At 50.2% G+C, this 14,444-nt stretch overlaps 1 protein-coding gene across 1 annotated transcript in view; it reads left to right on the top strand.

Moving 5' to 3' along the window:
• The window catches only part of PLB1 (phospholipase B1), a 97,739-nt gene that overhangs the window by 10,089 nt on the left and 73,206 nt on the right, over nt 1-14,444 (top strand). The window contains exons 5-10 of the mRNA XM_070798949.1: nt 4,664-4,726; nt 5,469-5,548; nt 6,467-6,542; nt 7,487-7,591; nt 8,655-8,711; nt 14,019-14,090. Coding sequence (XP_070655050.1) covers nt 4,664-4,726; nt 5,469-5,548; nt 6,467-6,542; nt 7,487-7,591; nt 8,655-8,711; nt 14,019-14,090 — 453 coding nt within the window. The remainder of the gene's footprint in view (nt 1-4,663; nt 4,727-5,468; nt 5,549-6,466; nt 6,543-7,486; nt 7,592-8,654; nt 8,712-14,018; nt 14,091-14,444) is intronic.

The raw sequence follows: 14,444 nt of genomic DNA, 5'->3' as shown, positions 1-14,444 counted from the left end.
GCTTCAGAGGCAGCTGGTGACCTGGCTCAGAGCAGTGACACAGGGATGATTTTAGGGTCTGGACTCTTACTTACTGCTCTCCAGTTAAAGTCTAAATGTAGGGAGTAAGAAAAAAATCAGAATAAGAGAGAGGAGAAGGGAAAAAGATGAAGACTTACACTGCAAGAATTTGCTCCTGAATCCAGTTTGTTTGCCCCATGCACAGCAGCCCTGGGACACCAAGGTTTGCAGAGAGAAAGGATTTATTCACCAGGCAGCCAAGCGAGGAGGTGGGAGAACAATTCTCACATCTACCTCGGGACATTTATGGGATAGAGACAGGGTGATCTGAGGCATGGGGAGTGTGGGAGAAAGGTGACCGGAGAGAAGAAAAAGGTGAGGGAATTGTAGTTCTGCACAGGTGCAACCAAGTTGTTAATACCTGCTTATTCATGGGACGCGTGTTCAGAAAAAGGCTGTGTCGGCCTGTTCTCAAGGTGGAGTTCAGGGTCTTCTGATATCAAAAGGTCACCAATGGAACACTCAACACATGCCCATTTGGAGGTCTCAACCATTATTCAGTTAGAGCTCGAGCCAGTGAACAGCTGACTCCAAATTCCTGAAAAACAACTTGGGCAATCATCTCATTGTTTAAGCTACATCATGCTTGGAAGACATACAAGTTATTGTAAAAACAATTAAAGCGAGCTTGATCAGTGAAAGCAGATTAAAGTTCATTATTTATTAAGCAAGTTACAGTTTAACGTATCTAATGGATAACAACCCTTGGTTTCAAAAATACACTCACTTATTCTTTGGAAATGGATGTCAACATTTTGGAGGGCACACACTGGCAGTATGACTCAGGAAATCTAAAAGTGTTTGTGCCTTTTGGCTAAATAATCTTACTTCTCGGAATGAATCCCAGGGAAATAATTTGTTAGAAAAAGTTGTCTGGTTGCAGGCACATATTTGATAATAGAGCGTTCTTCTGATTCTAGGGGCAAAAGATATCAGTGGAAATATGCAAGTTCATTTGAAGAAACAGGGCTTCCCAAGTGGCGCTAGTGGTAAAGAACCCTCCTGCCAATGCAGGAGACATAAGAGATGTGGGGTTCGATCCCTGGGTCAGGAAGATCCCCTGGAGATCTTCATGGCAATCCACTCCAGTATTCTTGCTGGAGAATCCCATAGACAGAGGAGCCTAATGGGCTACAGTCCCTAGGATTGCAAGGAGTTGGACACAACTGAAATGACTTAGCACACATGCATTTGAAGGAATAAACTTTTTCCTGATTTCAACTTATGGAGAAGTTTATCATATGTGATATCATAGGCAAGGGACATTTTATAGGAGTATCTGTCTTCCACTAAAGAACAGGGACAGTTGGTGCCCCAGGGGCAACCGTTCAGCACTTGGAAAGCCTAGGTGGGCCCCAGCTCACTCTGCAGCAGTGAATAGGCACCTTGACCAAGAATTTTCTAAAACAGAGTTTGCAGTCCAAGGAGAACCATGCAGGGACTCCCCAAGGGAAGAGGGATGCCCTGAGTATGGTCCAGAGGGAAAGTGAGGCCGTTTCTCGACAGACTTCCCATGCCTCTTTAGAAGGGAAAGTGTGATGCTGAATGTCATGCTCAGGGAGAGAAAAAAAATGAGACAGAAGGCTTTATTGCTGGCTATGGCAGCAGCTGACTATGGCTCAGATCATGAACTCCTTATTGCCAAATTCAGACTTAAATTGAAGAAAGTAGGGAAAACCACTAGACCATTCAGGTATGACCTAAATCATATCCCTTATGATTATACAGTGGAAGTGAGAAATAGATTTAAGGGCCTAGATCTGATAGAGTGCCTGATGAACTATGGAATGAGGTTCGTGACATTGTACAGGAGACAGGAATCAAGACGATCCTCATGGAAAAGAAATGCGAAAAAGCAAAATGGCTATCTGGGGAGGCCTTACAAATAGCTGTGAAAAGAAGAGAAGCGAAAAGCAAAGGAGAAAAGGAAAGATATAAGCATCCGAATGCAGAGTTCCAAAGAACAGCAAGAAGAGATAAGAAAGCCTTCTTCAGCGATAAATGCAAAGAAATAGAGGAAAACAACAGTATGGGAAAGACTAGAGATCTCTTCAAGAAAATTAGAGATACCAAGGGAACATTTCATGCAAAGATGCACTCGATAAAGGACAGAAATGGTATGGACCTAACAGAAGCAGAAGATATTGAGAAGAGATGGCAAGAATACACAGAAGAACTGTACAAAAAAGATCGTCACGACCCAGATAATCACTATGCTGTGATCACTGACCTAGAGCCAGACATCCTGGAATGTGAAGTCAAGTGGGCCTTAGAAAGCATCACTACGAACAAAGCTAGTGGAGGTGATGAAATTCCAGTTGAGCTATTTCAAATCCTGGAAGATGATGCTGTGAAAGTGCTGCACTCAATATGCCAGCAAATTTGGAAAACTCAGCAGTGGCCACAGGACTGAAAAAGGTCAGTTTTCATTCCAATCCCAAAGAAAGGCAATGCCGAAGAATGCTCAAACTACCACACAATTGCACTCATCTCACATGCTAGTAAAGTAATGCTCAAACTTCTCCAAGCCAGGCTTTAGCAATGTGTGAACCGTGAACTTCCTGATGTTCAAGCTGGTTTTAGAAAAGGCAGAGGAACCAGAGATCAAATTGCCAACATCTGCTGGATCATGGAAAAAGCAAGAGAGTTCCAGAAAAACATCTATTTCTGCTTTACTGACTATGCCAAAGCCTTTGACTGTGTGGATCACAATAAACTGTGGAAAATTCTGAAAGAGATGGGAATACCAGACCACCTGATCTGCCTCTTGAGAAACCTGTATGCAGGTCAGGAAGCAACAGTTAGAACTGGACATGGAACAACAGACTGGTTCCAAATAGGAAAAGGAGTACGTCAAGGCTGTATATTGTCACCCTGTTTATTTAACTTATATGCAGAGTACATCATGAGAAACGCTGGACTGGAAGAAACACAAGCTGGAATCAAGATTGCCGGGAAAAATATCAATAACCTCAGATATGCAGATGACACCGCCCTTATGGCAGAAAGTGAAGAGGAACTCAAAAGCTTCTTGATGAAAGTGAAAGTGGAGAGTGAAAAAGTTGGCTTAAAGCTCAACATTCAGAAAACGAAGATCATGGCATCCAGTCCCATCACTTCATGGGAAATAGATGGGGAAACAGTGGAAACAGTGTCAGACTTTATTTTTCTGGGCTCCAAAATCACTGCAGATGGTGACTGCAGCCATGAAATTAAAAGACGGTTACTCCTTGGAAAGAAAGTTATGACCAACCTAGACAGCATATTCAAAAGCAGAGACATTACTTTGCCAACAAAGGTTCATCTAGTCAAGGCTATGGTTTTTCCTGTGGTCATGTATGGATGTGAGAGTTGGACTGTGAAGAAGGCTGAGCGCCAAAGAATTGATGATTTTGAACTGTGGTGTTGGAGAAGACTCTTGAGAGTCCCTTGGACTGCAAGGAGATCCAACCAGTCCATTCTGAAGGAGATCAGCCCTGGGATTTCTTTGGAAGGAATGATGCTAAAGCTGAAACTCCAGTACTTTGGCCACCTCATGTGAACAGTTGACTCATTGGAAAAGACTCTGATGCTGGGAGGGATTGGGGGCAGGAGGAGAAGGGGACGACAGAGGATGAAATGGCTAGATGGCATCACTGACTCAATGGACGTGAGTCTGGGTGAACTCCGGGAGTTGGTGATGGACAGGGAGGCCTGGCGTGCTGCGATTCATGGGGTCGCAAAGAGTTAGACACGACTGAGCAACTGAACTGAACTGAACTGAACTGAACTGATGGCAGCAGCATGGGTGGGACTGGCTAGCAGGGGATAGCCTTGCACTGAAGCAGAGGCACAGGATGGGGGAGACTGCCCTCCACGCAGTCCCAGCCTGAGTGATTGACAGCTGTCTCCAGAGTCAGTGCCTGCAAGGCATGATTTGTCTACCTCTGAGCCACTTTGCCTCAGGGGACGTCAGGTTTGCAGGCAGCTGAGAAGATTGTCTTGTTGAAAAGTTTACTTTTGTTTTGTTTTTACACCAAAAACATAAACCATGGCTGTTTTTTTTGAAGTGCTCTTATTTGCTTATTTTCATTACACAAAAGGAATTGGGTGGGCAGGAGGTGTCTTTAAATAGTCAGTGACAGGAGTCCTTTTCTTGGGGTGGATGTGGTAGGGGGAGGTCTGCTAAGAGTGCCATGGAGAAGTTTGGAGGACCTTCCGTGTCCTTAAATCCAAGCGTAATTATGTCCCCGCTCTGGACCTGATTTTCTTCAGGTCAAAGTGATTCCATCAGCCTTTGGGAGTAAGTCTGGTCTCCTGTCCCAAATGTCAGCTTTCTAATTGCCTTGATTTGGGCTTGCTCTTCCCTGACATGACACTTTTCCTGGTGGTGAGTGATGTGTCGGGGAAGTCAGAGAATGGACCAAAAAAAAAAAAAAAAAAACCAACCTAGGAAGCTCTGGGAACTCTACACCTGTCTGTGGGAGACTGGGATCTAGACAGGGCCTTTGTCACTATCAGGCCCATCGAGGTGGGTGGAGGTGGTTGGGGAAAGCAAGAGACAGGCCGGTATGAGCCTGGGCATCTCGTCCCACCCACATTTAGCACATTTCTCCTTCCATAGCAAAGTCACGTGATGAGCAGCATGGACCAGCTGACCAGGACGCTGGACTACTTGCACCAGGAGGTGAGGCTCCCCCAGCTCTGTGGGCCCAGGCACCCAGAACTCCGTCACAGGTGCCTGTAGCAGCCAAGAGAAGCTGCCCTTCTGCGGGTTGGTGGGGTTCAGGTTTTCTTTAAATGGCCTCCAATGGGAGGGGAAACAGACTCCCAAGAAGAAGTCCAAGACCCCAGAGAAAGGGAAGGCATTGGAAGAGCCAGGCTTCTTGCCCTTTTGATGATAAACGGATCAGATATAGAACTGTTTACTCTTGCAAAGGATATTCCTGAGGGACCTCTGGAGAGGAGGAAGGATATAGGCCATTTCTCCCCTGGGTTCTTGGTGACCTGCTATTTCCTGAGGACTGGCTCTGACTGCGTCTAGGGGGATGATGGCCTGGAGGGACCTTGAGAACCCTCAGAGCTCCACTAAGTGACCAGTGAGAGCACTGCATATCTTGGAAACCCCAGGGGAGCTCTGGGAGAAGAAGAGAGGCTACAGTCCTATTATCACCAGGTCTTGCTGCCCTGTCCATACTGTGGTGGGGAGGCGCCCTGCCCACCATGGGGGATGATGGCACAGCGGCAGGGCTAAAAGCTTTGAACCAAACCCTACCAACCATCTCCCAAAGGGCCTACCTATTTAACAAAGAGAGGCCTAACGTGCTCAACTGGACCCCAAACTAAGCTCAAACCAAGGGTTCCAGAAAGGCCATGGAGCCGTGACCCTGACTCTGCAAATGTTCATCTTTTCCCTTGTATCCCCCTAGGTCCCCAAAGCATTTGTGAACCTAGTCGATCTCTCTGAGGCTCTGAGGGGCTCACACTGGCATCAGAAGACTCTGCTTAGGTAAAAAGGGAAGTGGAAGGGGACCAGCATTTGCGGCTTGGTGCCATGTGCCAGGCACTGTGTGAGGCACTTCACGTGCATTAACTGATCCAAGGGATGGAGTTGGAGAGAGGCTAGGGGACGTGTGTGTGATCACACAGCCGGTGGGGGCAGAGTTGGGCTGCAGGAGGGGCCTGAGTTAAGGAATGAAATAGTCACTCTGGTTGACATGGCGCCAGGTGCCCTCCTCCCACCAGAATGACTTGAGAGTTTACAAAACAGCTTGGGCAAAACATCCAGAAGCCAAGACGTGTTACTTCAGGACATTGGAGAGACAATTTAGCCTAAGTGGATTTTATTTTCATACAACTTGATCCCCATATATTTCTGAGATGTTTCAGAGAATTTAAACTTTCTGAACCTAAATTTTGAGATTTCTGGCCTTGTACCCAGAAAAGATATTCTTCGTGATGTCCTTGGTGATGGATAGTACTACAGTCCATGGAGTTGCAAAGAGTCGGACATGACTGAGCAACTGAACTGAACCCAGAAAAGAAGTTCACGTGGATAAAGTCAGGACAGGGATGGCTGGAGGTGGTGGTGATGGAAAGGAGAGGAAAGGGGCATTTGAAGAGGAAGAAGGGAGAGGGTTTTAGAGTAGGGGAAGGAAGGAGAGGAGGTGGGCCTCTAGGGGAGGGAGGGAGGCATCAGGAGATGTCTCCATAATGTACTCTTTTTCTCCCCAGTGTGTCCCTCCCATCCTCCCTTTCTTCTTTCCTTACTTCCTTCTTTTTCCTGGACCCTCTGAGAGCCCCACCTCATCCCTTCCCTGCTCCCTAAGCAGCTCCCAGTCCCCGCATCCCCATCTTTCCCCAAGGGGCTGCCTGGATGGTCCCAGCACTGCATCCACACTCACTTATGGCTTGTTTTAACCTGCAGCCCCACGGCCCAGCCCTGCAGGTGCTCAGGGGAGACCTCGCGGCTGAGCAGTGTTGTGACCCAGTGGACTTACCAGGTGAGCCCACTCTGAGACACTGGCTGCTGGCTCACAGGGGAGGGTGGTCATAAAAACAGAGGTGTAGGAACAATGAGGGTGCCAGCTTGCTGAGGTGGGACCCCACCTGCTGAAGTTGGGACTGAGAGTCAGGAACCGAAGGCAGCAACTCCTCTTGGGTCACTTCCGGGTGGTGACATGATTTTCCTGGATGTAAAGTGGGGACTACAGTACTGGTTTCTGGGGGGAGAGTAGATGGAAGTGCGAGGGTGGTGGTGGTACCTACAGTTAAAGATGCTGAAGAACTTTGGAGATCACTCCGAGATCGTTTGGTCATCATTACCGCTTATACTGTGGCTGCTGAGCTAGTTTGCCCAGATTAGGCTTGTGCCCCAGACTATAGTCAGGGACAATAGCCCCTGAAGATGTGTATCTAGCTTACAGCAGAGACCCCATGACAGTGTGGGTGGCTCAGCAGAAGCCTTCATCCCCACCAGCAAACAGCACAAAGCACAGCTCCCACTGATACACGTTACCACGATGATTTTTAATCTAAGAAGAAAATTATATCTGTGAAGCTGTGTGGCACTTAACTCACTCAGGAAGGGACAGTTTCTGACGGGGGTCATAGCATATCCCTCTACAGAACTCAGCCCTTGAAGAGAGCATGGGGGCCCTAGCTATGTGCTGGCAGCTGTACACTTCTTGAGCTCTCAGAGAATATATTTCAGGTCTAACTCTGCTATAACCTGATTCTAGCACTTCAGAGAAGAATGAAAACCCAATTTAGTCAATCATAGGGCCCCAAAATATGAGATGAGAGGAGCTTCCAAACAGCATACAAATCAGACCAGCATGGGTGGGTCATTGTGACCAGGGCAGGGGTGAGGGACTTGCTGGGAGCTCCTTGCTGGGACGATGGGAGGTTGGGGCAGGCTGAGCCTTGACGGTACTCCTTTCTTCAGGAAACTTGGGAACGTCTCCTGGCCTCCAGCAAGTACAACGAGCAGGAGTCCTTCGCAGTCGTCTTCCAGCCTTTCTTCTACGAGAGAGCCCTGCCACCAACCTCGGTGAGTGAGGCCCGGCCCCCACCCTCTCCTGCCCCCGCCCTCTCCTCCACAGGAGACCCAGCCCAGGACGTGCAGTCTCAGGGGAAATGCTGCAGTTTTCTCTTATACTCTGGGGCCCATTTCCCCGTGGGGCTGGCTGACCCTGTGAGGTGGGTTCCGAGAGTCAGAGCAGCCTGGAGATGAAGAGCATGGACTTCACACAGACAGCTTCCAGCTCTGGAATGGGCTTCCTCTGTGACCGTGGGCAAGTTGTCTGAACTCTCTTTGCTTTGGTTCCTCACCTGGGATGTCAGGGCCATTGTGAGTAGTCCCTCCTTTAGGGTGGTTGTCAGGGGTGAGTAAATAGGTGTGAGGAACTTCGAACAGCGCCTGGTGTGTGGAAGCCTTCCGTATCTCTCAGCCACGGTGACTATTCAAGGTGGAATTTCCAGGCACCACGCCACACTCCTCTCTCTGCAGGCTCCTCCACACCCATCCTTACAAGGGAGGATGATTCTAGTTGCTTCCTCACCCAGGTCACTGGACCCATGCCTCTCACCCCAGGAGGCCCACGACCACAAGCGCTGTGGTGGGTCCAGGCGCGCTCTGCTCCGCAAGGTCTCTGATGCCTCTGTGGCTTTAGCACCGTGCATCTGGGGCCGTTCTCCCTCCAGGCTCTAGGTTTCTGTTTCCTGGAGTCACTGTGTCCCTCCGGGACTTCTGTCATGTTTAAATAGTGGTTTAGAAAGAGGAGGAGGAGGAATATTAGTTCCCATCCCCCTCCTACTCAGACCACACCTGAATCACTTCTGTGCCACCTGTTCCTTCTGCTCGTTAGTTCAGTGTGTACAACCCCACGATGACAAGTAGCAGCCAGGCGTGTAACCCGCCTCTCCAGGCCCTCACCTCCCAGCCCTGACCCCAGACAGCAGTCCTCTAAGTTCCCACCATTGTTAATGGGGAAGCATGAAGGATCGAGGTGCATCAGGGGCCCCCCATCTCTGCCGGGAGAGCTTCAAGAGTGTGTGGCAGGGCTATCCCATCCCTCGGGGCACACAGGGCTCTTCCTCTGGTTCTCTTTCAGGGGGAGCAGCCATTCCAGGATCCCACCGCTCTCGGCTTGACTCTCTGGAACAGCATGGTGAGTGGCTGGGGGTCCCGGCGCTGCACTGATAACCTGGGGTTTGTTCTGTGGAAGGAGGGGCAGGACTCTGCCACTGCGCCCGGCCTGCCCACTCGCTGCTGGAGGGGCTGCAGGAACCACGAGGACTCCAGGATGATGGTGATTCTGGGCCACCAGGGGTCCCTCCCACACCTAGTGATGGCCCAGCTGGGACCCCTGGGAGCTTCCCCTCCTCTTCCCAGAAGCTGGGCTGTAGCCCTGACAGTGAGCAGGGCTCCCTGGAAAGCCTCAGTTCCGCTCTTCCTGGAGGCAGGGACACCTCCCTGGAGTCTGTCTGGGAGACTTCACTGGGAGTCAGGCACTAGGGATCAGGCTCACGTAGCCAGTGGGTCTGGGTTTCCCTCACTTCACACTTAAGGACTGTCATGTGGTGCCCAGGGCCCAGGGTGGTGCCTGGGGTGAGCGCAGACTCGAGACTGAGGAAGACCTGGGCTCAAAGCTCTCACGGGCGGGCGTGCAAACCTAGGGTCTCAGCTCCCTTTCTGCAAAACCGCTGAGCCGACACATGGTGAGCCTGTGGCTCCCTCCCTCCCGGCCCGCGGCGAGTACTCACTACAGTGACCCTTCCTCCTCTGACTGGGACAGGCTTTCTCCAGACTCTGAAGTTTCCCCCAGGGCTGTCTGGGATTCGTCGATGGATGGAATGTTCTGTCAAGACTCTGAGCCTCTCCAGGACACCAGACAGAGACCTGATTTTGCCATTTACTTTTTTCCCCATCCAAGCTGTCTTATTTTTAGAATTCCCAAGACAGAAACGTGGCTTTCTTCTTCCTTGAATTAGAAAAATTTTTCTCTCCATCTCCACGACTGGGGTGCTGTGCTGAGTCCATGAGCAGCTGCAGTTGGATGTGTGGTAGCCAATGAGACAGGGAGGGGCAGGGCCGGCCCAGGCAGCCCGGGTCCATGGAGTCACACCAGCCTTCAGAGGAAGCATTTGATTTCTTTGGATGAGGACCCTTTTTAGTGGGCCTGACCCCTGGGCGAGATATTCCCCGGAAAACCACTTTGCTGCTGATCTCCTGTGAAGGGCCAAGGAAAGTGACTGGTCCTGCACAGGCTGCCCTCCCCTGTCCTCTCTCTGGGGGAGGAGAGCTGATGCTTTAAGCTCAGCCAAACCTCTCTCCTCCCCAGGAGCCCAGAGGGGAACAGAAGGTCTCGCATTCAAGACCAGGGACTGGGACCTAGTTGGTGTCCCGGGGCTTTGAGGTGGAGATGGCTTTCCTAGTTGGGCAGTTACCTGCCCAGCCCAAACAGTAACCATTTCCCAGCGAGAGGCCTCACGCTTCCTGGAGCTGTCACTAGGAGAGAAATGTGTCCCCAGGAAGGTCTGTGCCCTTCTTCCTCTGGGGTGAAATGACAGGCTATCACACCATCTCACTCCCAGAGCAAGCACAGCTGCCAGAACACACCGACAGTGCCTGCAGGCCTGGGGTTATTTATGAGAAATCAGGGCAGTAACAGGTTTCAGGAAAGGGCACCGGCTAACAAGCCAGAAAACCTAGGTTCGGGTCCGGCTGTGCTTTTGGTTGTTTCTTGAGGTGCATCACGTGGTCTTTCTGGGCCCCATTTTCTCTCCTGGCCAGCCTCAGAAGGCCTTGGAAAATACAGGAGCATTCTCCCTTGGGTTCTCCCCTGTGTCCTCCCAGGGACATGGGGAGACCACGAGCCTCCCTTCCTCTACCTCTGTGCCTCTCTGCTGTGTTGGACCCCACCGAGACCACAGAGTTGTCAAAGCCAGTTTTGTCCATCATGGCCAGATTTGCAGACCCACAGAGGCCCGAGAGAGGGCCACCCTCTTGCTTGGGGAGCAGAGAGGAGCCAGCAGAATTGCTATGACCACAGAGGCCCGGATTCTATCGCTTCTCTCCTTGGCCTCGCCCCAGGACACAACAGTGGGGCTGGCTGAGCCAACCACGTGTTGTCTGCTCCCCTGGCTGAGCTCAGGATGGGTGTGAGCTCTGAGAGTTGGTAAAGGAAAACCCCACACACCTAGCACCATCCTAGCTGAATGAACCACTCAGATGGAAGTTGAGCTCCTGACACAAAGCAGAGGAGGATTTGTGTTTGGGATGTAATTCATTCCCAGGCCCTTCCTGCCTCCCCGGTAAATTCTGATAATTCTTATACAACAGTAGTGTTGACGAGACCCACCTGTGGGGGCTCAGTTGCCAGATCCAGTGGCCACGGACCCCCACCTTATGCCAAGCCCTGTGCTAGTGTTAGAATCTCAGGGCAGAGCAAGAAGGCTGGGGAATGGCTCCCAGTGGAGTGGGAGTCTCAAGAGCATGTCTGAGGTCATCCCCCTGCGCCTCCCACACTCCAGTTCATCGTGGGGGCAGGGAAGCCAACGCACAGGAGACGCAAGCGATGAAAGTACTGAAGGGCGACCAAGAGCAGAGACCAGCATCAGTGTCCCTGGAGTGCGTGCGTGTGTGTGCAGTGTGGGGTGGTGGGTGGAGGGACACACGAGTGTCCTTTTGATGGAGCAAGTCATTTTCCATCCTGAGGATGGAAATGAGGCCAGAGCAGGTGTAAAAGGAATTAATGGCAGCAGGAAGGATGTAGGTGATGGATAAAGAGACATTTCAGTTCAGTTCAGTTCAGTCACTCAGTCGTGTCCGACTCTTTGTGACCCCATGAATCACAGCACACCAGGCCTCCCTGTCCATCACCAACTCCCGGAGTTCACTCAGACTCACATCCATTGAGTCAGTGATGCCATCCAGCCATCTCATCCTCTGTCGTCCCCTTCTCCTCCTGCCCCCAATCCCTCCCAGCATCAGGGTCTTTTCCAATGAGTCAACTCTTCGCATGAGGTGGCCAAAGTACTGGAGTTTCAGCTTTAGTATCATTCCTTCCAAAGAGACATTTAGGACAAGATTATTCATGCAGATGGGTTTATTGAGAAAACCTATGAATCTTCCTTTGGAGTCCTTAAAAAAATTAGGCTCTGTGATATCCATTTGACTAAAATAATCATGATGTGGTTTTCTCAGTGTTTCTTTCCAGATTCTATCATTGATTAAATTCTTGAAAGATTGGAGAAATCAGGCCAGTTTGAGTTCAGGCCACCAAGCCAGGCCCACTGAACACTTCCTTTCAGAGCAGTCCTGAACCTTATGGTTGGGACTCCCATACTTAGAAGTGTCCACCATCAGAATAAAACTGAAAGGAGCTGAGGAGCCCTGTTCTTCCTCCAGCCCCTGAGTGAAAGGTTGCCACTCCTTTGCCAAAAGGTTAATTACACCCTTTTATCTGACCTGGTCCGTTTGGGTGACAAGCCAATCCCAAGAAGGGTAAAGTTCTTTCCTGTTCACTGGGCACAGATGCTAGGATAAGATACTGCTGAGGAGTCTAAAAGGCTCTTGCAAGATGGCAGAGCCCATGACTGAGCCAGACAGGGGAGTCCGTCCCACAGTCTACTGTCTCTCATGTCCCTTATCGGGGACCCTGGGGAGGGAGTAGCAGGCTGGGGTGCCCTAGGAGCCCAGCCCCTTGGGGCAGCAGTGATGGCAGCAAACACAAGGTTTCCAAGTAGTAGAAGTGCAGGCAAGAGAAAATCTACGATCTCTCAAAGCCACTGCATTTTTCTCTTAAGTGTTTACAAAGGTATATATGTGTGTGTGTGTGCATTCTAAGTTGCTTCAGTCATCTCTGACTCTTTGCGACCCTTTGAACTGTAGCCTGCCAGGTTCTCTGTCCATGGGATTCTCCAGGAAAGAATACTGGAGTGGGTAACTGTACCCTCTTCCAGAAAATCTTCCCGACCCAGGGATCAAACCCATGTCTTTTACATCTACCTTCATTAGCAGTCAAGATCTTTACCACTCGTGCCACCTGGGAAGTCCCTTACAAAGGTACTGTGAACATTTTAAAATAACAGGAGGAGCTTAAAATTCCTCCTCCATTGAATTCTCCAACTGCCTTCATTTTCTCATCTTCCCTCCAGTGAATTTCCCCGAGTGGATCCTCCGCTGCTCTCCCTGTGGATACACCACACACTTTTCGCTACGTCGCTTTTTGCTATGTCAGATAGGCTTCAGTCATCATTTAAGTAGCTGTCTCTATCAGTGCTGATACCACTATCACTGTTCCTGAAATGCAGACACTTTCTCTGGTTGTTAGCATGGGGCCGTGCTGTGCCCCATGCCCCTGCACCTCTGTGTCCCAGGTAGGAACACGGGGCTTGCCAGGTGACCAAGGGTTTCATTCATTCCCTGCTGTTTTACACCGTGTATTTGCCTTTCCTTCCCATTCCTATTCTCCTCTCAGAGGGAAATGTAATCAGGGAGCCAGGCAGCAGCAGGGCAGCAAGGACGGGGTACAGGAAGTCAAGCAGAACAAATAACCAGCTGCTGGAAGGTCAGGAAGCCTGCATGAGAGTGATTCGACTTGATCTGGACACCCAGGTCCTCGTGTCAGTTCAGTCTCTCTGGTGTTCAGTTTCCCTGTCATAACAGTGGGCTGGGAATCGGTGGTTCCTCTCCTGCAATGGAACTCAAGTTGTTGTTCAGTCGCTCAGTCATGTCCGACTCTGCGACCCCATGGACTGCAACATGCCAGGCTTCCCTGTCCTTCACTGTCTCCCTGAGTTTGCTCAGACTCATGTCCATTGAGTTGATGATGCCATCCAATCATCTCATCCTCCGTCACCCCCTTCTCCTCTTTCCCTCACTCTTTCCCAGCATCAGGGTCTTTTCTGATAAGTCGGCTCCTCACACCAGGTGGCCAAAGTATTGGAGCTTCAGCATCAGTGCTTCCTATGAGTCTTCAGGGTTGATTTCCTTTAGGATTTACTGGTTTGATCTCCTTGCTGCTGAAGGGACTCTCAAGAGTCTTCTCTAGCATCACAGTTTGAAATCATCGATTCTTTGGTGCTCTGCCTTCTTTATGGCTCAACTCTCACATCCATACGTGACTATTGGAAAAACCATAGCTTTGACTAGATGGTGTTCAGTTCTCTCTGGTGTTCAGTCTCCCTGAAATAGTAGCAGTGGGCTGGGCATTGGTGTTTCCTCTCCCGCAGTGGAATTCAGCTTGAGCGGACATCAGAATCCCTGGAGGACTTGATAAAACACAGGGAGCTGGGCCCCACCCCAGGGCTGGGGGCTGGGAAGTGGCATTTCTAATGTGTTCCCAGCTGATGCTGCCCGCCCAGGGTCACACTCTGAGAAACACAGGGTGAATGAGCCTCTCTCAGTGGTACCCTAGGATGCTGCCACCTGTGTAAGACTTTGCTATTCTAAATATTACCTTCTATTCCAGATGCAACCAGCAGGACAGAAAGATGAACCGTTCAGTGCAAAAGAGAGACGGCCTCTGACATGTCCCTCCCAGGTAGGCAAGGACTGGAGGGGGCGGAGGTGGGGGGGCGGATCTCCTACTGAGTTGGGAAGAATGGCGGGGTCATAAGGAAGTGGGCTTTGCTGTGAAAGTGGGTCTCACCTGGATGAGACATTAGCCCCATTAGAGTCATGGATCTGTTCTTCTGGGCCTGGGCATACCTAAGGTTTATACCTGTGGGCCAGGAGAACTGTTTTAATAGAACTCAGGCCCCTTCCATACCTATGCAGGGCATAGGAACAAAGCCATAGCTCACCTGGCCCCAGATGCCAAGATGGGTGTCTTAAATATGTGCTCAGTGTATAGTAGGTGTAGAATTAATGTCGATTAATAAATTAATTTTTAAAA

This window comes from Bos indicus, chromosome 11, assembly GCF_029378745.1.
Source record: "Bos indicus isolate NIAB-ARS_2022 breed Sahiwal x Tharparkar chromosome 11, NIAB-ARS_B.indTharparkar_mat_pri_1.0, whole genome shotgun sequence".
Classification (NCBI taxonomy): Eukaryota; Metazoa; Chordata; class Mammalia; order Artiodactyla; family Bovidae; genus Bos; species Bos indicus.
This window is presented reverse-complemented; position numbering and strand designations above follow the sequence as displayed.